This window comes from Artemia franciscana, chromosome 20 (assembly GCF_032884065.1).
Source record: "Artemia franciscana chromosome 20, ASM3288406v1, whole genome shotgun sequence".
Classification (NCBI taxonomy): domain Eukaryota; kingdom Metazoa; phylum Arthropoda; class Branchiopoda; order Anostraca; family Artemiidae; genus Artemia; species Artemia franciscana.
Window position 1 is genome coordinate 27,329,562 of NC_088882.1, and position 21,731 is coordinate 27,351,292.

The window sequence follows — 21,731 nt, forward strand, 5'->3', positions numbered from 1 at the left end:
TATATTTTTCATTGCTATGTATTTCACTTATACCACATATTTCATTGCTATATAATTCATCTATAAATTTCCCTATATATGACCTATATATTTCGTCGCAAATAGAAAGGCTTCTATTTCTAAGCAGACGAGACCAAGAATCAGCTTTCATAATTAGATCAGTTTTAGAACAAATCAATTAAGAAATCTCAGCTAAATACAATAAAAGATACATCTCACCTCCTAGAAATATGAGTTGATATAGCGTAAATGCTCCAACAACCATGCTTTAAAAACATAGGAGAGTAAGACTCCATTTTGTCTTACTCCACAACCAATAGAATTAGATTAGAAGAAGAATCAGAAGTAGGTGGAAAACTTTCATCCCATTTCCTAAATACTGAATTTCAAGAAATCAAACCCCAGAGAGGTCACCCACTAATAACAATGGAAGAAGCAGAAGCATACGAAATATTATTAAAACCTCTAATTACATTAATTAAAAGCGTATTGGGAGCACAGTATAAGTAACTTGCAGGGGCAAAAACTGGCGTAACTGTAGACAAAACAGCTAACGCCATCTAGCATTTGACGTTTCTTGGTATTTTTCAGTGTATAAGTTTTTCAGTGTATTCAGTGTATTTTTCAGTGTATAAATAAGGCAAAAGTGGTGAAATTGGCAAAATTAGCATGCTAATAAGTGTTTGATCTCAGTTTCTGAAGGAAAAAAGGAATACAATTACGAAGATTGACAAAAGAGCAAAAAGCATCAAACACTAGATGGTTGCACTGATGATTTTTAACAATAGAGCCAGTTTTCACTCTTACAGGGTAAACCATACTGTTTAGGGGGTTACAAACAGATCTCAACTCTTTAACTATAACATCAAATGTTGCCTGTGCATAGTCATAATCTATTCTATTTTTAAGCCTACTTGATAACATTTGTCAAGTGGCCTAGTCGTTTTAGCTATTCACCTTAACCAAGTGACTAAGCCAATTTAACAAGTTTAGCTATTGATCTCAGCGATGTGACCTAGCCACTTTAACTATTTTATCAACTGACCTTAGCCACATGAGCTAGCTATTTTAACCATTTTCATTATTGCCCAAGAGAGAGGAACTGGAACTTATTCGTTGAATTTCAAACCGTTCCAATTGAATAGCTATTCCAAAGTTCTGATTCGATTCAATTAAGGGGACGGTAAAGTAAAAATCGGAATAAAGAAAGAATGTACTTGCAAATCCCTTCTGGAATGCTCTCCAAACGATTGTCACTGGCTGAGAAAAGGGTGAGTGAGTCCAATTTGGCCATATCTTGGGGAATTCCATTAAATTCAAGACGATTTTCATTAACAAACACCCTCCTAAGCGTTGTTATCTTGGTTATAGAAGCTGGCAGAGACTGAAGTTGATTTCTGCTTACATTAAGAACTTCCAATTTCGTCCACAGGTCTAAAATTTGATAATAAAAGTAAACTAGAAGATGGGGTTCAGGACATAAGAAGATAAAAATGAGAGGTAAACATACAAATAACAGTGCTTATTTAAATATGATTGAAACAAGTTAAAATATTATATGGGAATATTTTGCTCCAAAAATGTGCTAGAATTGCCTAGTGGTTTATAATCAGACAGAACTGAGAATTAGACAGTCGAAAAGGAGGAGGATGCAAAACAACCTTTAACAGAATAAGTTGATAATTTCGGGCCAGCTAGGCTACTGGATCGAAGCTAGCTGGGCAAGGCAATTCCGCGAAGTAACAAAGGGTTACTCAAAGCGAACAGCAGCTGAATTAATTAATGATTTGTGATACGAGGAATCTTCAAAATCCCAATTCCGGTAAAAATAATAAATTTAGAGATGATTAACGAAGAGCATAATAAAAAAAAGAAAAAACCTGAAACGAACTAGGGATAAATTTTTGAAACCCAACAACACGTTCTGTTTTTATGTCGTCTGCTGGTTGAACATTTAAATGTTATCTAATGTTAAATCTAAATGTTATAAATAACAATAGTCAATAATTTACTAAATAACAGTTTAAAAACTATTCCGGGTTAAAAACAATCAATCACACTTACTCTTCCAGACTTATTGTACATTACTTTTGCTATCTAAAGTAAAACAATACAAGGTCCTAACAACCACTTACACCTGAAGCTCATATATAAAACTCACCTATTGCTACAGACAGTTCCATAATGACATTGTCACTAAGATTGACCCGTTTCAGATTAGGGAGTGTAAATAATGCGTCGGGTATTTTCGTAAGGTTATTTTCCGATAGATTAATCTCTGCTAAATTAACCAAATTGTCCAGATTTGCTGGTATATTTGACAATGTTCTTTGCGTGTTTTGAAGACTCAAAGTCTGCAAACTGATCAAGGAGGGCAACTGCCTGTAAGAAAAAAAAACATATGCGTATGACATTATATGTATATATATCATATGTAATATCCCTAGTCTCCCTTCACTCAATTGGGCCCGTCCTCGGACCCATGGCCCTCAAAACATTCCTGTTACGATTTTATGCAAATATACAAGCACTTTTGTTCGAAGGTGCTCACCAAACTATGGTTGTCCTCTTAGTTTATTGATAAAATAAAACTAGCGTTGGCCAATGAGCTCCAAATTGTTCAGCTTAGGTATCGTTGCATGTGACAATTTTTTTTATTCAGTTCACGATCTCTTGCAAACCGTTCCACTAATATTAGGACAAACGTTTTTCTATTCACATTTTCGATCAAGTACCAAGTTTGGCGATACTGTTTTTGCGCAAACTCCTCTCATTAGTACGTTTACAGCAGAACTAAATTAATACAGTAAATACGGTAAAAAATTTACGGCAAAGTGGCATCTTATTTCCCCCCTGCAAATTTTAACATCCCACATGATCCGAACATTAAAACTTCAATCTTTGCACATTGTTTCATTAATATTTTTTCCCCCTTCGTCAGTTCTTGACTTCATAGGTCGGCCAGAGGGTTGATCATCTTCGAGAACCCCACAACCATTCAAAAAAGGTTTCCAAAACTCAGAAGAAGATCTTTTCATTTCACAATCAATTTTAAGATAAATTTTAGTCTTACCAAATCACAGAGCTCCAACACAACAACATCTTATTCAAAAAAGGAAAGAAAACTAAACCAGAGAGAAAGATAGAATAACGTATCACCTGCGCAATAAAATAAATGAAGGCGTACTTAAAACAAATACAAATTAATACAAAGACCACTAAACGAAAGGGCTATGAAACCACGGGATATACCCCCTCCACCGTCCCCTCCCTCAAAAAGGGCTAAAATGTCATTTGTACTTTACAGAAAACTAGATAAATTGATTCGATTTCAAATTTTGTTTAGTCAATTCGTACTCTATAAATTTGAAAAGAATAGGATTAAAAGGAAGAAAATAGTGACGAAACACGGTAATTTAAAACGGCACAACTGGGTAAATTATCAAAAGTATACCAAGTCAAAAATTTTATGGCAAATAAGCACGGCGTTGCCACCTCTCAAAACTCCGGAAGTCGAGAGTGTCATTTGTATTTTACCAAAAACAAAGCAAAATATTACCATTTCATAAGTCGAAAGTTATATCAGGACTGAACTAAACAAGACTTCATATAACGGACACCTTTAGATTAAACTCTTGCGCGAAGGCGCAAAGCTCTGGCCAATAGCGATTAAGGCATATGAACGGCCCTCTAAATTGAACTACAAAATTTACTCTCGGCTTTTGCTCCCTATATGAATCACCAGTAGCCTGTATTTTTAGAGGCTAGTTAATTAGCACATTCAGACATGATATTAAATAAAGTAACAAGTTTTTCAACTGAAAGTAAGATTACACCGTTTATGAAAGGGGCTGTTCCCTCCTCAACGTCCCGCTCTTTACGCTAAAGTTTGACTCTTTCTCTCAATTCTACCTTAAAAAACAGTAAATAACCTTAGCGTAAAGAGCGGGACGTTGAGGAGGGAACAGCCCCTTTCATAAACGGAGTAATTTCTGTTCGTTTTAAGTTTCAATGTCGCTCCTTACTTTCAGCGGAAAAACTTTTTTTTTTACTTAATTTCTGAATGTTTTTGAATTAATGCATGTTTGATTTTCGCTCTCAGCAAATGAATAATTAAATCGAAATTTGCATATTAATTTTTTTTTTGCTAAATGGCTTTCTCTTAGTTTTGATCAGACAATTTTGAGAAAAAGGGTGGGGAGGAGTCCTAGTTGACCTCCAATTTTTCGGTTACTTAAAAAGGCAACTAGAATTTTTAATTTTTAACGAACATTTTTATTAGTAAAAAATATACGTAACTTACAAATTAACTTACGTAACGAACTTCTGTATTCGTATATTTTTATTATGTATATGAGGGGGCTTGCCCCCTCGTTAATACCTCGCTCTTCACACTAGAGCTTTAATTTTATCCCAATTCTTTAAGATTGACCCCTGAATCACAAAGTCTGTAGAATAAATAGTTGAAATTACTAAAAACACTTTAGCGTAAAGAGCGAGGTATTTAGGAAGAGACAAAGTCAGCCCCAAAGACATAGTTATTATGGTTTTTGACTATGTGGAACAAAATGGCTATCTCACAATTTTGATCCGTTGACTTTGGGAAAAAATTGAGCGTGGGAGGGGGCCTAAGTGCCCTCTAATTTTTTTTTGTCACTTAAAAAGGGCATTAGAACTTTTCTTTTCCGTTAGAATGAGCCCTCTTGCGACATTCTAGGACCACTCGGTTGATACGATGACCCCTGGAGAAAAGAAAAAACAATAAATAAAAAAAAAAATAAACACGCATCCATGATCTGTCTTCTGGCAAAAAATAAAAAATTCCACATTTTTGTAGATAGGAGCTTGAAACTTCTACAGTAGGGTTCTCTAATACGCTGAATGCGATGGTGTGATTTTCGTTAAGATCCTATACCTTTTAGGGGGTGTTTCCTCCTATTTTCCAAAACAAGGCAAATTTTCTCAGGCTCGTAACTTTTGATGAGAAAGACTAAATTTAATGAAACTTATATATTTAAAATCAGCATAAAAATCTGATTCTTTTGATGTATCTATTAGTATCAAAATTTTTAGAGTTTCAGTTACTATTGAGCCGGGTCGCTCCTTACTACAGTTCGTTACCACGAACTGTTTGAAAATGACATTTAATGAATAGCTAGGGCCAGAAGTCAAGCAATGAATAAAACACGTTTAAATGGGTTGGATTTAAAAGGGAAAAGTATTGATGGACATGTATGAAAAAACAGACACTTACAGAGAAGAGGTAGAAGAAAATTGACTAGGAGCAGCCTCCTTTTTAAACTGGTGCCATCTTTTTCAGTATTTCTCAAACTAAATTAATTTGTCTTTGATTGAATGTTTCAATTTACGTGACGAACAAATGGCATCAAAGGAAACAACTGACGTTTTGTGTGGAAACGCGACAAAACGCCCAAATATGGATTTTTAACCGTTAATAGATTTCGCATGAATGAGTTAAACCATTCATAAAAAAAAAAAAAAAAAAAAAAAAAAAAAAAAAAAAAAAAAAAAAAAAAAAAAAAAAAAAAAAAAAACATTACACGAAATACAATTCAGGGAGTCACAAACATGATAAAACTTTGTATGTAACCCTAGACCCCCAGAGCCCCCCTTATATACCTTATGTAGACTTAAAATTAATAGGTTATCTTAAAGACGCAAGAACGTCATTAAAAAGAAATTTGAAAATATAACTTTAAATATAATAGGACATAAGGTCTTCAGTAGGTTTAACAACAGCAAGCTTACCTTAATTGATAATTGGCGAGTGGATTATTATCAAGAAGCAATGTTTGCAAATTACCCAGCCTTCGTGTCTGTGGTGGCAGCGTTTCCAGCTGATTATTACTCAGGTCCAGAAAAATCAGGTCATTCACTTGAACAAAAAGTTGACTAGGTATAGTTTCGATGCTGTCAACAATAAATAAAAGAATTAATGTCTTCCCAATAAATGGACCTAAAACAAAGCAAGAACTGGATGGATATCCATTTCTTGGCATTATGAACATTTTTAATAAATTGATCTTAAAATAAAATGATTCATGACAAATCAGTAAATCATTGTAAGGCCAATTCCCGCGTGTGGTTAGTTAAACATCAATTTCTAGCCATCATCAATATGGAACAAACAGGACTCCTTATAAAACAGGAAGTAAATTATGACTAGTGGACAGTGATTGTGCCTATACAGTGATGTCTAACTAAATATATACGTGAAATGGATTTTAGAAATAGATAGAGAAATACAGTATAAAAGAGTCACTAAGTAAAACTATACAAAGTAAGATTTTTTGCGTCCTTCCTTACTAATAACAGAATGCAAGATCTTGATTTTGATATAAAGATAAGTCTCGTTACCAAAATCTATACAAATTAATGTTTTTATATACAATCTAAGAGATTTTTCCACAATAACGACGAATTTGAGTGATAAGATATTTGTGTAATATATTTGTGTAAGATATTTGTGTAATATATTTACTTACGTTGACCAAACATCAAACGTCGTTACGTTTACCGGTGGACCGAAATTGGAAAGAAACGTGAATGTTATTACTAGAGTACGTTGAGTGTAGAAAATATTCAGAGAATGGTTCAACTAAAAGTTCACGATTTCAATTAAATCAAGTTCTTTTCATAAGAGTTTATAATAGTGTAGCACTGCCCTGCATTTTGTATTTAACACCGGAATATGTTACATTAAGTAATTCTAATTTGTCCAAAATAAAGAACATGTACTAAAAGTCTTCTAAACATCATTTGCGCACCCTGTCATGGACAGCCCTGCTTATTTAATTGAAAACACAGTCTAAATATTCCATACGAAAAGTGTCCAAAGCTAGAGGAGCAACCAGGGAAAAGTCTGATCTTTTATATATATATTAGCTTCAATTAATATGCATATTTTTCTAATTTTTGTTTTCTTTGTTTAGGCTCAAGTTTATGTTCAACAAATTATCCAATTATGGTTCTGTATACAAACATCTACATTCGACAAGGCCTTTGGCGGTAGCGGTTCAAAACCTAGGCAGGGGGCTAGCTGCCCCCCCCCCAGTTTTCTGACTTCAGACATTAACTTCCTTTTATTTTATATTTTTACACCCCTTTGGTATACCTTGACCCTCCCATATTATGAGGCCTAAAACCGCTACTGGCCTAAGGAGGAGCAGCCTGGAGAAACTAGGCCTGCACAAAGATATAGTAATGTACGGATATCGAAAGCAGGAACAAACCGAAAGATTCATATGTGAGGACAAAGATATAGTAATGTACTATAGTAGTGTGCAGGCCTATATGTACTATATAATGTAGATATAGTAAAGTGCAGGCCTAGTAGAAACTAGGCCTGCACAAAGATATAGTAATGTATGGATATCGAAAGCAGGAACAACCATAAAGAATCATAAGGATGAGCAGTCTGGGGAAACTAGGCCTGCACAAAGATAAAGTAATGTACGGATATCGAAAGCAGGAACAAACCGAAAGATTCATATGCTACAAGGTATCTAAAATGTGTCATATTTAGACTGGGGACCTTGCGGTCAACTCTATTCCCATTTGAGGAGTAACAACCTTCAGGGAAATTATAGCCTAGTAAAAAACATTCGCACAGGATTCTGATTAATGGATAATTCTTCTGGTCAGGGTCTGTTTTGACGGGCATTTTGGGCTGAACAACCTCTTCCTAACTAATTTATCTACTAAGGGCTGCCTCCCCGTAGTAGCATAATATTTATAGGCATGAATATATAATGAGTTGGAGGTAATACACTTGAGACTGTCTGTGCAGGATTTCGACTCTTGCTAGCAGAAGAGCATCGCCAAGTGCTGAAAACCATGTTGTGACCAAGATGGGCCCAGGATTGCACAAAAGCCTCCATTCATACTGGAGGTCCTAGCGACTTCTTGCTGTCCGATTCTAAGCCAGCTTATGCGCTCCGGTGTAGACTTGAGAAGATATGTGATCCCCGTCCAACACTGGAATCCGGGGTCAATGCTTTTCCAGAGGCCGAAATAACTTCAATGATTTAAAGAAAGTGAAAATTGGAACTTGGAGTGTTACGACGTTCAAAAATGACTATGATATCGACCTTTTGACTGACGAACTCATACGATTCGAACTGGACTCATTAGGAGTTTCAGAAACTCATATCCCAGGGATAGGAAGCATGAAATTAGCTGATACAGAATTTGTTTACTAAGACAGGACGGACGGGATACATAGACAGGGAGTAGGGCTCATGATCAATAAGAAATCTGTTAAGTCTTGTTTAGGCTGGGAAGGTATTGGAAATGGAATACTAATTGCTCATTTTATGACTAAAAAGTTCAGGATATCAGTGGTAGTAGTATATGCCCCTGTAGAACCGACTGACAGAGATACTAGTGACTCAGATGAATTTTTCTTGCAGTTACAGGAGCAAATAGACAGGATCCCAAGTAGAAATATGATGTTTTTAATGGGAGATTTTAACACCCGGGCCGGTAGAAATAGGTATAGATGGTATCCTAGCCTAGGTAAATTTTGTGTAGGAAAAGAAAAGAGTAATGACTACAGACATTTGCAATCTTGTAGGTAATTAAATAAAAAAAAACAAGTTTTTTCAACTGAAAGTAAGGAGTGACATCAAAACTTAAAACGCACAGAAATTACTTCGTATATGAAAGAGGCTGCTTCCTCATCAACGCCCCGCTCTTTACGTTAAAGTTTGACTCTTTCTCTCAATTCTTCTTTCTAAAACAGTAAAAAACTTTAGCGTAAAGAGCGGGGCGTTGATGAGGAAGCAGCCTCTTTCATATACGAAGTAATTTCTGTGCGTTTTAAGTTTTGATGTCACTCCTTACTTTCAGTTGAAAAAACTTGTTTTTTTTTATTTAATTTCTGAACGTTTTTGAATCAATGCATGTTTTGATTTTGGCTCTCCGCAGAGGAATGATCAAAACGAAATTTGCATATTTTTTTTTTGGCTCAATGTTTTTCTCATAATTTTGATCGAATAATTTTGAGAAAAAAAGAGCGGGGGACGAAGCCTAGTTGCCCCCCGATTTTTTGGTTAATTAAAAAGGCAACTAGAACTTTTAATTTTTTACGAATCTTTTTATTGGTAAAAGATTTACGTAACTTATAAATTAGCTTACGTAAAGAACTTTTGTATTCTCATGTTTTTATTACATATATGAGGGGATTCGCCCCATCGTCAGTACCTCGCTCTTTACACTAAAGCTTAAATTTTATCCCAATTCATTAAGAATGACCCCCTGAATCACAAAAGCCGTAGAATAAGTAGTTGAAATTACCGAAAATACTTTAGCGTAAAGAGCGAGGTATTAGAAGGAGGTGAGCCCCTCATATGGGTAATAATTTCTGTTTGTTTTAAGTTTTATTGCTGTTCCTTACTTCCAGCTGAAAAAGCTTTTTCACATTTATTTTTTAATTGTTTTTTTTTTAATAATGCTAGTAAATCCTGCTCTCCCTTCATGGAAATTTTCTTCTCCCATTACAAATTCTCGAAGGAAAGTTCCCCCAGCATATCCCCCTCTTCTCAACCCCTCCCCAAAACCAAAAAAATCCTCCTGAAAACGCCTGTATACTTCCCAATAACCATTACTATATGTAAGCACAGGTCAAAGTTTGTAACTTGTTGCCCCTCCCACGGGGACTGTGGGGGAGTAAGTCGTCCCCAAAGACATAGTTATAAGGTTTTTAGACTACGCTGAATAAAATGGCTATCTCAGAATTTTGATCCGTAGACTTTGGGAAAATAATTAGCGTGGGAGGGGGCCTAGGTGCCCTCCAATTTTTTTGGTCACTTAAAAAGGGCACTAGAACTTTTCATTTCCGTTAGAATGAGCCCTCTTGCAACATTCTAGGACAACTGGGTCGATACGATCACCCCTGGGGAAAAAAAACAAAAAAAAACAAAAAAACAAATAAACACGCATCCGTGATCTGCCTTCTGGCAAAAAATGCAAAATTCCACATTTTTGTAGATAGGAGCTCGAAACTTCTACAGTAGGGTTCTCTGATACGCTGAATCTGATGGTGTGATTTTCGTTAAGATTCTATGACTTTTAGGGGGCGTTTCCCCCTATTTTCTAAAATAACGCAAATTTTCTCAGGCTCGTAACTTTTGATGGGTAAGACTAAACTTGATGAAACTTATATATTTAAAACCAGCATTAAAATGCGATTCTTTTGATGTAGCTATTGGTATCAAAATTCCATTTTTTAGAGTTTTGGTTACTATTGAGCCGGGTCGCTCCTTACTACAGTTCGTTACCACGAACTGTTTGATTAAATAAAAAAGCAAGTTTTTTTAAATGAAAGTAAGGAGCGACATTAAAACTTAAAACGAACAGAAATTACTCCGTATATGAAAGGGGCTTTTCTCCTCAACGCCTCCCTCTGTACGCTAAAGTTTGACTCTTTCTCTTAGCTCTACTTTTTAAAAAAGGTAAGAACTTTAGCGTAAAGAGCGGGGCGTTGAGGAAGAAAAGCCCCTTTCATATACGGAATAATTTCTGTTCGTTTTAAGTTTTAATGTCGCTTCTTACTTTCATTTAAAAAAACTTGCTTTTTTATTTAATTTCTGGACGTTTTTTTAATTCATGTATGTTTTGATCTTGGCTCTCCGCATATAAATAATTAAAACGAAATTTGCATATTAATTTTCTTTTTGGCTAAATGGCTTTCTCATAGTTTTAATCGGAAGATTTTGAGAAAAAAAGGAGAGAGGGAGGAAGCCTAGCTGCCCTCTAATTTTTTGATTACTTAAAAAGGCAACTAGAACTTTTAATTGTTTTACGAACATTTTCATTAGTAAAAAATATACGTAATTTACGAATTAACTTACGTAACGAACTTCTATATTCGTATATTTTTATTGCGTATATGAGGGACTTCACCCCTCGTTGATACCTCGCTCTTTACACTAAAGCTTAAATTCTGTCCCAATTCCTTAAGAATGACCCTTGAATCACAAAGGCCGTAGAATAAATAGTTGAAATTACTAAAAATACTTTCACGTAAAGAGCGAGGTATCACGAGGAGGTAAACCCCTCATATGCGCAATAATTTCTCCTCGTTTTAAGTTTTAATGCTGCTCCTCACTTTCAGTAGAAAAAACTTTTCATATTTATTTTTTCCTTGTTTTTTTAAATAATGCAAAAAAATCCTGCGCCCCCTTCATTGAAAGTCTCTTCCCCGATGACAAGTTTTTCCATGGAAAGATCCACCCGCGTACGCCCCCCCCCACCTCAACTCTCCCTCCAAAACCAAAAAAATCCCCCTGAAAACGTCCGTACACTTCCCAGTAACCATTACTATATGTAAACACAGGTCAAAGTTTGTAACTTGCAACCCCTCCCAGGGAGACTGCGGGGTAGTAAGTCGTCCCATAACTAAGACATAGTTATTAGGTTTTTTTACTATGGTGAATAAAATGGCTATCTCAGAATTTTGATCCGTTGACTTTTGGGAAAAAAGGAGCGTGGGAGGGGGCGTAGGTGCCTTCCAATTTTTTTAGTCACTTAAAAAGGGCACTAGACCTTTTAATTTCCGTTAGAATGAGCCCTCCCGCAACATTCTAAGACGACTGGGTCGATACGATCACCCCTGGAAAAAAACAAAAAACAAATGAACACGCATCCGTGATTTGTCTTCTGGCAAAAAAATGCGAAATTCCACATTTTTGTAGATAGGAGCTTGAAACTTCTACAATAAGGTTCTCTGATACGCTGAATCTGATGGTGTGATTTTAATTAAGATTGTATGACTTTTAGGGAGTGTTTTCCCCTATTTTCTAAAATTAGGCAAATTTTCTCAGGCTCGTAGCTTTTGATAGGTCAGACTAATCTTGATGAAAGTTATATATTTGAAATCAGCATTAAAATGCGATTTTTTTATGTAGCTATTGGTATCAAAAGTCCATTTTTAGAGTGTTGGTTACTATTGAGCCGGGTCGCTCCTTACTACAGTTCGTAACCACGAACTGTTTGAAACAATCTAGTCATAACCAATACGGTATTTGGTCAAAAATGTCCCAAAAATTAACACGGTATTCACGTGATGGTAAGACAGCAAACCTTATTGATTAGGGATCAATACAAGATACTTGGATGTAATCAAAAGTGCTGTTATTGATGTTAAAAGTAAAGATCACCATCTAGTAGTGTCTAGGGTTAATTTAAAGCTAAAATTTCAGAAAAGTAACTACCTCCCGAGGAGCTATAATGTTGGTAGATTCCAGGATCAGAATTCGAGAGAAACTTTCAAGGAACAGTTGAATACTAAACTGGGTAGTTTAAAATTTGACAATGTGGAAGATGGTTGGAATAATTTTAGAAACACGATTTGTTAATTTGCTGATGGTTTCTTAGGGAAGAAAGTTAGGACTGCAGCTAGGAATATTAGTGAAAAAGCTTTATCTTTAATAGAGGAAAATGAGCTTATACAAGAATTATCTGAGTGATAGATCATGTAAAAAAAAGAGGAATCTACCCAAGGGTCGATGCAAGAGGAAGATGCAGCTAGACGGCATAAGAGTAAAATATTGTACTGGCATGTTAATCAATTAGGAGGGAGTAGTCAATCCAGACTTGTCCCAGCTAAAGATAGGAACGGGGCCAAAATTAGTGATAATGAAAGAGTTAAAGAGAGATGGGAGGAACATTTTGAGAATGCGCTTAACCGAGATACAGTTGCACGAAACGATATAAAGGAAAATGAAAAGCTATGTGATACCTTGAATGTGAAGGAAGACTTGTTTTGTGAGGAAAAATTAGTGACAGTACTAAAAGGATTAAAAAATAATGAGGTTCCAAGTGCTGCTAGTGTGGTAAATGAGTTTCTTAGATATGGTGGCTCTGAGCTTAGAAATAAGTTACTGAAGATTATGAATATGATTTTTTGGAAAAGGGCAGATTTTAGGAAAACCTTAATTAAACCACTGTAGAAGAAAGGTCACAAGAGTGAGTGTCACAATTATCGAGCTTTCTCTGTAGGTAGCAAATTACTCAGTAATATGATACTTTTTAGACTGAGAGATGCTGTAAACAAAGGTTTAAGAGAAGAACAGTGCGGTTTTAGAAAAGGTAGAGGATGTGTCGATCAAATTTTCACTCTTAGGTTAATAATTGAGAAATGCCTGAGTTGTCAAACACCTTTGGTCCTCAGTTTTATAGATTATGAGAAAGCGTTCAATTCTGTTGATAAAAGAGCTTTAGCAAAGGTATTATCCTTGTATGGAATACCAGACAAATGAATGAATTAAGGTGATTAGTGCTCTGTACGAGAATAACACTGCTGTGGTTAAGGTAAGAAATGAGGTTAGCAGCTGATTGTGAATTAAATCACGAGTTAAGCAGGGTTGTGTTCTATATCCCTTTATATGGATCATTTTGATGGACTTTGTCTTAAGGAGCACAGGAAAAGCAATGGGAGACCACGGAATCAAATGGGAAGAAAAACTCTCCTGGACTTAGATTATGCCGATGACTTAAGCGTATTAGATGAAAGTGTGAGCAAAATGAATGAACTTTTAGAGGTTTAGCGAGTTCAGAGTGCTAGAATAGATTTGAAAATTAATGTTAAGAATACTAAGTCACTAAGGCTAAGAATAAGTAAAGATGAAAAAGTGACGTTGGGTAACGAAAAGATTGATCAGGTGGTCAGCTTCACTAACCTTGGTAGTATTATTAGTAAAAACGGTGGGAGCAGTGAAAATGGTAAAAGTAGAATAGCCAGGGCTCAGGGTGTTTTTTTCACTGTTAAAAAAAGTTTGGAAGAATAAGAAGATAAGTATGTAAACAAAAATTAGAATATTAGAAGCTACAGTGATGACAGTGGTCAAATACAGCTCTGAAGCATGGGTACTCCAAAAAGCAGATGAAGATTTGCTAGATGTTTTCCAGAGAAATTGCCTACAGATTGCTCTGGGTATCCGGCTGACAGACCATATTTCAAACAGTAGGGTGTACGAAAAATGTGGTTCAATCCCGCTTTCTAGGGCTATAATGAAAGAAAGGTTGGGCTGGTTAGGGCACATTGTGCGGAGGAAGGATAACAGATTGCCGAAGATTGTCTTTTTTGGCCAATCGTTTAGGACTAAACGGAAAGCAGGTCGTCCTCTTCTGGGGTGGGAGGACGTCATAAAGAAAGGTTTCAAGGAAATGAGAACTTCCTCGGAGGGTGTAAAATGGGAGGTTTTAAATAGATTGGGATGGAGGAGGAGCATGCGCAGCTGTGTTGGCCTCAGGCGGCTTGGTGCTGCGGTGAGTTGTTAGTAGTAGTATTAGTAGTACAACTTTAGAGCTTTTTGCTTGTATGATGGAGATAAAATCAATACACCCGTATATAAATATAACACACCTATATTCTATTGGACCACTTTGACAAAGATTACTATTACTAATCTTTCATGACAAAAAGTGTATATTTTGTCCTGAAAGATTCATGTCTCATTTTGGGGGAAACGAATCTTACACCATTAGCCGAATAGAAGTAGACATAAAATTCAAACGAATGTATCATCAATTCTTTTAAGTTTATACAAAAAGTAATTACTAACACTTTTGAAAAAAAAACATTACACAAATAACACCCAAAACAAAGCAAAGATAAAAAAAAGACAAACAAATTTTTCGTAACCTTTTTTAAAAGGATTTTTTTGCTCCTTTCGCAACAGTTAGAAATAGTACCAACGCATGATTGCTTATTCTTATCAAATAAATCACAAGTAGTTAAATAGCTGAATCTATATTCCAATCCTCTCCCTGTTCCGATCGTAGCTCAAGGCACCATCCTAGGACCCTCCTTTTCTCAGTCATGATTAACAACCTGGCTAACGAATTTCCTGCCTGAAGGAAAAATGTCAATGACCTTACGGTCATTGAACCTTACTAAAGAGATTTAATGAGCGACTGTACGAGCATCCTCAATGACATTGTACAAGATACCTCGATTTTGGACATGATAATAAACCTCTCTAAATCTATGATTATGGCAATTTGTTTCCTTCAATTTCCACCCCATTTCTTTAATCCTATCCCTCTTGAAATTTGCGTGTCCTCAATAAATGACTTGGCGTCACCATTTCGTCTACTTTAAAGTGCGGTACCCATGCTAAAAAAAAAAGTATCCATAAATCTAATGCATCCAAGTCCCTCCTTAAGCAACTAAATAAATTTGGCACCCACCCTCCCCATTCTTTAAGGATTTATACTTCCTTCGTCCAGCCCCCTCACGAACATCCTTGTCTAGTTTTGCACCCTGGCACCTCCAGGGAAGAGTGAGAAACGATTGAATTTACAAAAGAAAGCACTACGAATGATTTTCGAAGAAGTTGAAGTCCAATACTCCCTCCATCTAAAAGAATATAGATTAGGAAAGCTTGAGGATAGAAAAGGTATGTCGTGCCTTCATTTCTTCACCAATCCTAGTCTTTTCCTTTCTTGTCTCCCGTTCAATGCTGTACCTCCAAATATGAAAAAAACCTTTCCCCCCTTCAGTACAAAACGAAATACCCGACTAGTTTCCCTCGTTTATTATTTGGCACCGATGCTGCTCAAGTTTTGTATTCTTTTTTTACCCCCCCCCCCTCACTTTCCCAAGTCTTTTTAAAACGTTTTGTATTGACTTTTACCAGTTTTACCTTTTTAACTTGTTAAAACTTTTGTTTGTCATGTTTTCATTTGTTGACTTCGAAACTTGAATTCGGCCCTTCGGGGCTTGCGATAGCAATTTTTGAAATAAATATCTTATATTAAGCCCAAAAACTTGAAACGACTGAAAAGTCTCACTTTATATTTATCCCACATACAGAGACGTTTTTTTTTTTTACTTTTGTCTTTTCAGATGATTTTTCTGCGATTTTTCCCACTCGTGGCAATCCCAGTTATATCTTGCACGCTAAAAAAGGATAGTATAATTGAACTTACTGATTATTACTTAAATTGAGTACCAAAAGAGACTTGGCCTTTTCCAGTCCTTCTGGGACGTCTTTGAGGTTGTTATAGCTAAAATCCAGAGTAGTCAACTCGTCCAAATCAAAAAGCTGAGATGGTACACCAGATGCTTTCAATCTATTGTGACGTAGGTTCAAACTTCGTAAGCATGATAACTCAGTTAGTTCTCCATGGACCTTTTCAAGAGAGTTTTTAGCAAGGCTGAGGTGTTCCTGAAAAAAGGCGTCGGAAGAGATCTATCAAAAATATTAACGGTGACGCTTTCAGCAACAGAGAGTCTTTATCAATGTAAGCATTAGAGACCCCAAAAAGGCAAATTTTCAAATTCTAGGGAGGAGGCAAAAGTTTAAGGGGACGGAGTACTCCCCCTTCGAATTGACCCCACTGACCATTGGCTATCTTTTAAAGGTGTATCCACTACTCTGGTAAGTTATTTTTTGCTGATCTTTCTGACAACTAGTACCGATGTTTGCAAAGGCAGCATGGCTTTGCAAACATCACACATCTCACATTTCACATTTCAACATCACAACATCACATAAAAACACGGCACACTGGGAATGCACAAGAAAAGAAACTTGGCACACAGTCCTTTGAAAAATAGCTTAGTCTTAAATTGCTTTTGAACTTTGCACAGTCTCTCAAGGTGCTCCATCTATAATACCATCCTAATGATCCCTTTAACAGCAAATTCAAGAGATACGACCTCTCCCCCCCCCAAAAAAAAAAATAATGCAAAAAAAATGACTAGTGACATATTACGCCGTAGGTTTTTAACTGCTTGGCACCATGATTGATGTTACAAAATCGTTTTAGGACATACAGCTTTTCACCTGGCACCAGTAAGGTCTTCAAAAAGCAAAATATTAGGAAAACTTTTGTGAAAAATTTGGAAACTCATCTTTAAAGTGGCCTGACCATCTTGATCTATCACTAGACAGCTGGACAAACCATGTTTAAGTAACGAAGTCACTCAAACAAGAAATTAAAACAGAAAATCAGAACAGAAAATCAATTTAAAAGAAAATCAGTCAATCCAAATAGTAATTATACCCCTTAACTTTCTATGCTTTTTTTAAGCCCCTTCCTCCACAAAAAAGGACTTAACCATATCAAAATAAAGGATTTAACCCATGATAAGCATTAAGAACAACCTTCTTGTCTTAAAAATTACATAAATACATACCAGCTTTTGAAGTCTGCCAAGGGCTTCAGGAATAGTTGAAATTCCATCTCTGTCTAACTTCAGCCATCGAAGGCCTCTCATTTCAGATATTCCATCTGGAAATTGCTGATTCTAGAAATAAAAATAGCAATTGATGAAATAGTACACCTCTTTTCATTTTAAGAACTCTTGCTTTGAAGCCTGTTTCCCTTAACAATACCCAGTAAAGAACAACTAACATTAGGGAATGGTAAAATTACGAAACAGTGAATAAACATTGAAATAAAAATCCAATGCAGGGTTGCCAAATGGACACATTTTATATCAAAAAGAAACACTCCCATGTGCCAAGATACAGCAGCATAAAAGGGACACATTTTTTAAATTTATGGCATAAAACAAATCATTTCCCAACTGGATATATATTTTGGTCAAAAAAAGAATGGCACTTTTCGCCAAAGTATTACTTTTTCTTGTCTTTTTTTTTTTTTTTTTTTTTGCCTGAGATGTCGTAGGTAAAGGAGTTTCTCCAAAGTAAGGGATTTGCATGTTATATGAATTTTGTGCTTTCACAGTAAGTTATTTTGTATGAATGCTTCATATGGATATTTTCTTCATTATATTTGGTGCTATCTAGCCGCTTTGAAAAAGGTTTACAAAGCATCTTTTGCTCAATAATACAACTCTTAAAAAAAATAACCTCTAATTTTGAGGTTTTAAGATGGACACATTTTTAGATGCTCAGGAGACATAGTCATGAACCGAAAAGTTGGCAACCCAACCCGGTAGTAGTTGAATATACTGGCTTGTGAACTGGTAGCTGCATAATTTTTACTTTAAGTTAAATTGAAAACACAAACATTCCCAAAATAATTAAGAAAGCATTTCACTTTTCTTGAAAAACAATCTTCTTGCATAATTTTCTATTTGTTTAAGGGTGAACACGAAGCGTTGACCTGCCAAACACGCGTGTTGAAGCTAAGAAACACGCAATAACTGCCCTTTTACTAATAATTAAGTATAAATTGTATAATGATGATATTGTAGCATCACTTTTTTTTCTTTTTTTTACAAGAAAAGCCTTTGACACCAAAATCAAACGATATAACCTCCAGAAAGCTTGAAAATAGAGTCTCAGACATTGTTAACGAGATGCTTAAAGTGATTGTCAACATAGACACATGCAAGTTGATTATTTAGTATCCTGCTTTCTCTAATAATAGAATAGAATATATTTTATTCACTGCAATAGCTGGAGCAAACATGATTATGTCATGACCCAAAAAAAAGACTTAAAACAAATAAACAGCAACAAAAAAAATTAAGGCAGCAACTGCTCCTTCAAGGTCAATAAATTAAAATGAGTCATAAAAAGTCAAAATAAGTCAAGAATCTATTTTCACGATTAATGGTCTTATCTTATTAAATAATGATAGAGGATTTAGAAGAGGAGTGAGAATAAGGAAGAAAAAGAGATTTTTAGCTTCTTTGATTGTACTCAGGCTGTAGAATAGAAGAAGAAATGGAGGGGGAGAAAATCGTTGCTTCTTTTTTTCTCAGGAAGTCACTATTATATCAAGTAGTGATGGGTAGACGAAGGTAAAGGAGGGTGATAAGGATACAAGGTTTGAAGGAATTCATTCTTATATTCTGTTTGCAGATTACCACAACTTTGAGCCTTTCAAAAGGCTGGCTCTGATATTTTTGTAACAAATTTCCAACAATTATAGAACTCGTGGTCAAGGGTGACACCCACCCCCCCTCATATACGAATTTTTTTTTTGTTCTAAGTTTTAATGTTGCTCCTTACTTTCAGTTTAAAAAACTTGTTTGTTTATTTAATTTCTGACGGTTTTTCAATAACGCCAGGAAATCTGGATCCACCTCCACGAAAGATCCCCTTCCCCACGGAAATATCCTCTGGACAACTCAATCCTGGTAAAAATTTACTCTGAACAGTTGCCCTAAAAACCTCCAGTAAAGTCGGTAAAGAGAAAGCAAGACATGTAAAGATAATTTCATATAGGAACTATGGCAAATCCTCCCAATATAGAATTTCCCCTGAAGAGTTGACCCCCCTTAAAACATCCCTCTCCAGGGAAAATTTTCCTGTGCAAAATCTTCCCACAAGAAAATACTTCCTCCCATCCCCACTCGAAAAATGTATACATACTTCCCAATAAGGAATACTATACGTAAATAATGGGCAAATTTTATAACTTAAAGACCTTCCACCAGGAGCTGTGGGGGTCATGTTATCTCCAAAGACATAGCTAATGGGCCTTTCAACTATGCTGAACAAAAAAGTTGTCTCAGAATTTTTGATTGGACGATTCTGGGGAAAAAGTGGCGTGGGAGGGGGCCTAGTTACCCTCCAATTTTTGGTCACTTAAAAAGGGGACTAAAAAATTAATTTCCGTTAGACTGAGTCCACTCCCGATTTTTTAGGCCCACTGGGTCAGTATGATCACCCCTGGGGAAAAAAACAAAACAAAAAAACACACATCTGTGATCTTTCTTCTGGCAAAAAATACAAAATTCCACATCTTTGAAGATAGGAGCTTAACACCTATACACTAGGGTTCTCTGATATGCTGAATCTGATGGTGTGATTTTCATTAAGATTCTATGACTTTTAAGGGATATTTTCCCTTTTTTCTACAATCAGACAAATTTTCTTAGGCTCATAACCTTTGTTGAGTATGACTAAACATAATGAGACTTGTAGATTTAAAATCAGTATAAAAATCTAATTCTTTATAGAATCTATGGGTGTCAAAATCCTGTTTTCTAGAGTTTTGGTTACTATTGGGCTGGGTTTATTACCTTTATTTACAGTTTGTTATCATGAACTTTCTGATTATTCAAAAGATGTTTCCCAAAAGATGCTGCTCAAGTAAAGTTCAAAATTAAAAAGCCAAATGGCTTGTCATTTTGTATATTCTGCTACTGAGAGCAGTTTTGTGGAATCTGTTTATTTAAAAATTCACAGGAAAACAAGTTTGAAAATTTTTACATTTGTATCTCAGAATCAGCTGTAGCTAGAGCACTGAGCCACTGACATCTTACAGCAATGTCAATTAGACCATTTGAAAGATAATTTTGTTTTACACAAAGATAGCATTTCCGAATTTGTTTTGCCAAACCTGTTTCTCAAAAATTCCAAGAAAAACGAGTTTGAAAATGTTGACATTTGAATCAGAATTGGTTGTATCTAGAGCACTGACGTCTTACAGCAATGTGAATCAGATCATTCAAAAGATAATTTTCTGTTACACAACATAGCAGTTTTGACAAAGACTGTTATTTTCGGCAAAACTGCTCTCAGCAGACAATGTGTATCCTGTCTGGTTTACTACCAGTATTAGTAACAGCTCACTGTAGTACTATGCTGCCTAAGACCAACAAAGCTCCACACACTCTTCTTGTACTCCAAATTCAAGGCTTTACTCTTTAACACCCTGCAATAAAGGTCTAAATTCCTTTAAATTCTTCCTTCCAACCCATTCAGGGATTTCCTGCTTGTGTACTTAGCCCATATAGATGGCAGAAAAGCACAATCTTTGGAAAATTATCTTTTGTCATCTGTAAAATGTGGTCAAGCCATCTTGCAGCCCTGATACGTTGGATTGAACAACATTTTTCATACAGCTTATTATTTGATATATTGTTTGTCAAATAGCCTATGTACAAAAACTGGTCTTTAACAATTCCTCTGGAAATCTTTTGACAAATCTTCCTATTGAAAGTGCATTTTTATTTTATTTTATTTATTTGATCAAAACAGCAAGAACAAATATAACCTTGTGGTTCCCTGGCATGACAGCAGCAGCAAATAAAACTGTTTGATGTAAACATACCACAAAAGTTAAATAAACAAGATATATATTCAAGAGAAAAGAAAGCACAGAAATTGAGCATAACACATAATGTACAGAACTGAGCACAAACTTACTTGTCTTTGATTATGTGCTATTTCATTAATTTTTCACAGTACATTATTATTTCCTCAGGATGGACTTCTTTGAGAAATTTTGGCACATACAATTTAATAATAAGGAGTTAAATCCCTGTACACCTTATTCTATTGAATCTGGCTAAGGCCTTTGAATAGGTGCCTCACAACCATCTTGGATTAAAACTAATGGCTGCAGGTACCCTTATGCAGGACCTAGTCAATTGGGTTATGAACTTTTTGATATGTTTCACTCAGTAGGTTTGACTCTTTTCAGCCAATGGTGGCAGGGTTTTCTCCAGAGTATGTGATGTTGTAAGTGGAGTCCCCTGAGGCATTGTTTTGGGTCCTACTATGTTCCTTGTATATATCAACTACATGGTGAATGGATCAAAAACAACTTCACTTTCTGTGTTGATGACTCCAAGCTGTTGGGACCTGGAAACCAACAAAGCCTACAGTGTGACCTTCTTAAGAGACAAATATGGGCAAAACATTGGTTACTTGATTTCAACATACCTAAGTGCAGTGTCCTTGATTTTTGGTAGCAATAACCCTGGTTACCAGTACAAGATGTCTGATCCCTATTCTATGACAAACACAGTGCTTTAGACAAGTCCTGAAGGA

At 35.7% G+C, this 21,731-nt stretch overlaps 1 protein-coding gene across 2 annotated transcripts in view; it reads right to left on the bottom strand.

Moving 5' to 3' along the window:
- LOC136039981 (protein flightless-1-like) overlaps positions 1-21,731 on the bottom strand; it is a 109,223-nt gene that overhangs the window by 85,408 nt on the left and 2,084 nt on the right. For both annotated transcript variants that reach the window (XM_065724042.1, XM_065724041.1), the window contains exons 2-6: positions 17,171-17,281; positions 15,958-16,196; positions 5,770-5,931; positions 2,162-2,382; positions 1,218-1,434 (exon numbers count right to left, since the gene is read on the bottom strand). In XM_065724042.1, coding sequence (XP_065580114.1) covers positions 1,218-1,434; positions 2,162-2,382; positions 5,770-5,931; positions 15,958-16,196; positions 17,171-17,281 — 950 coding nt within the window. The remainder of the gene's footprint in view (positions 1-1,217; positions 1,435-2,161; positions 2,383-5,769; positions 5,932-15,957; positions 16,197-17,170; positions 17,282-21,731) is intronic.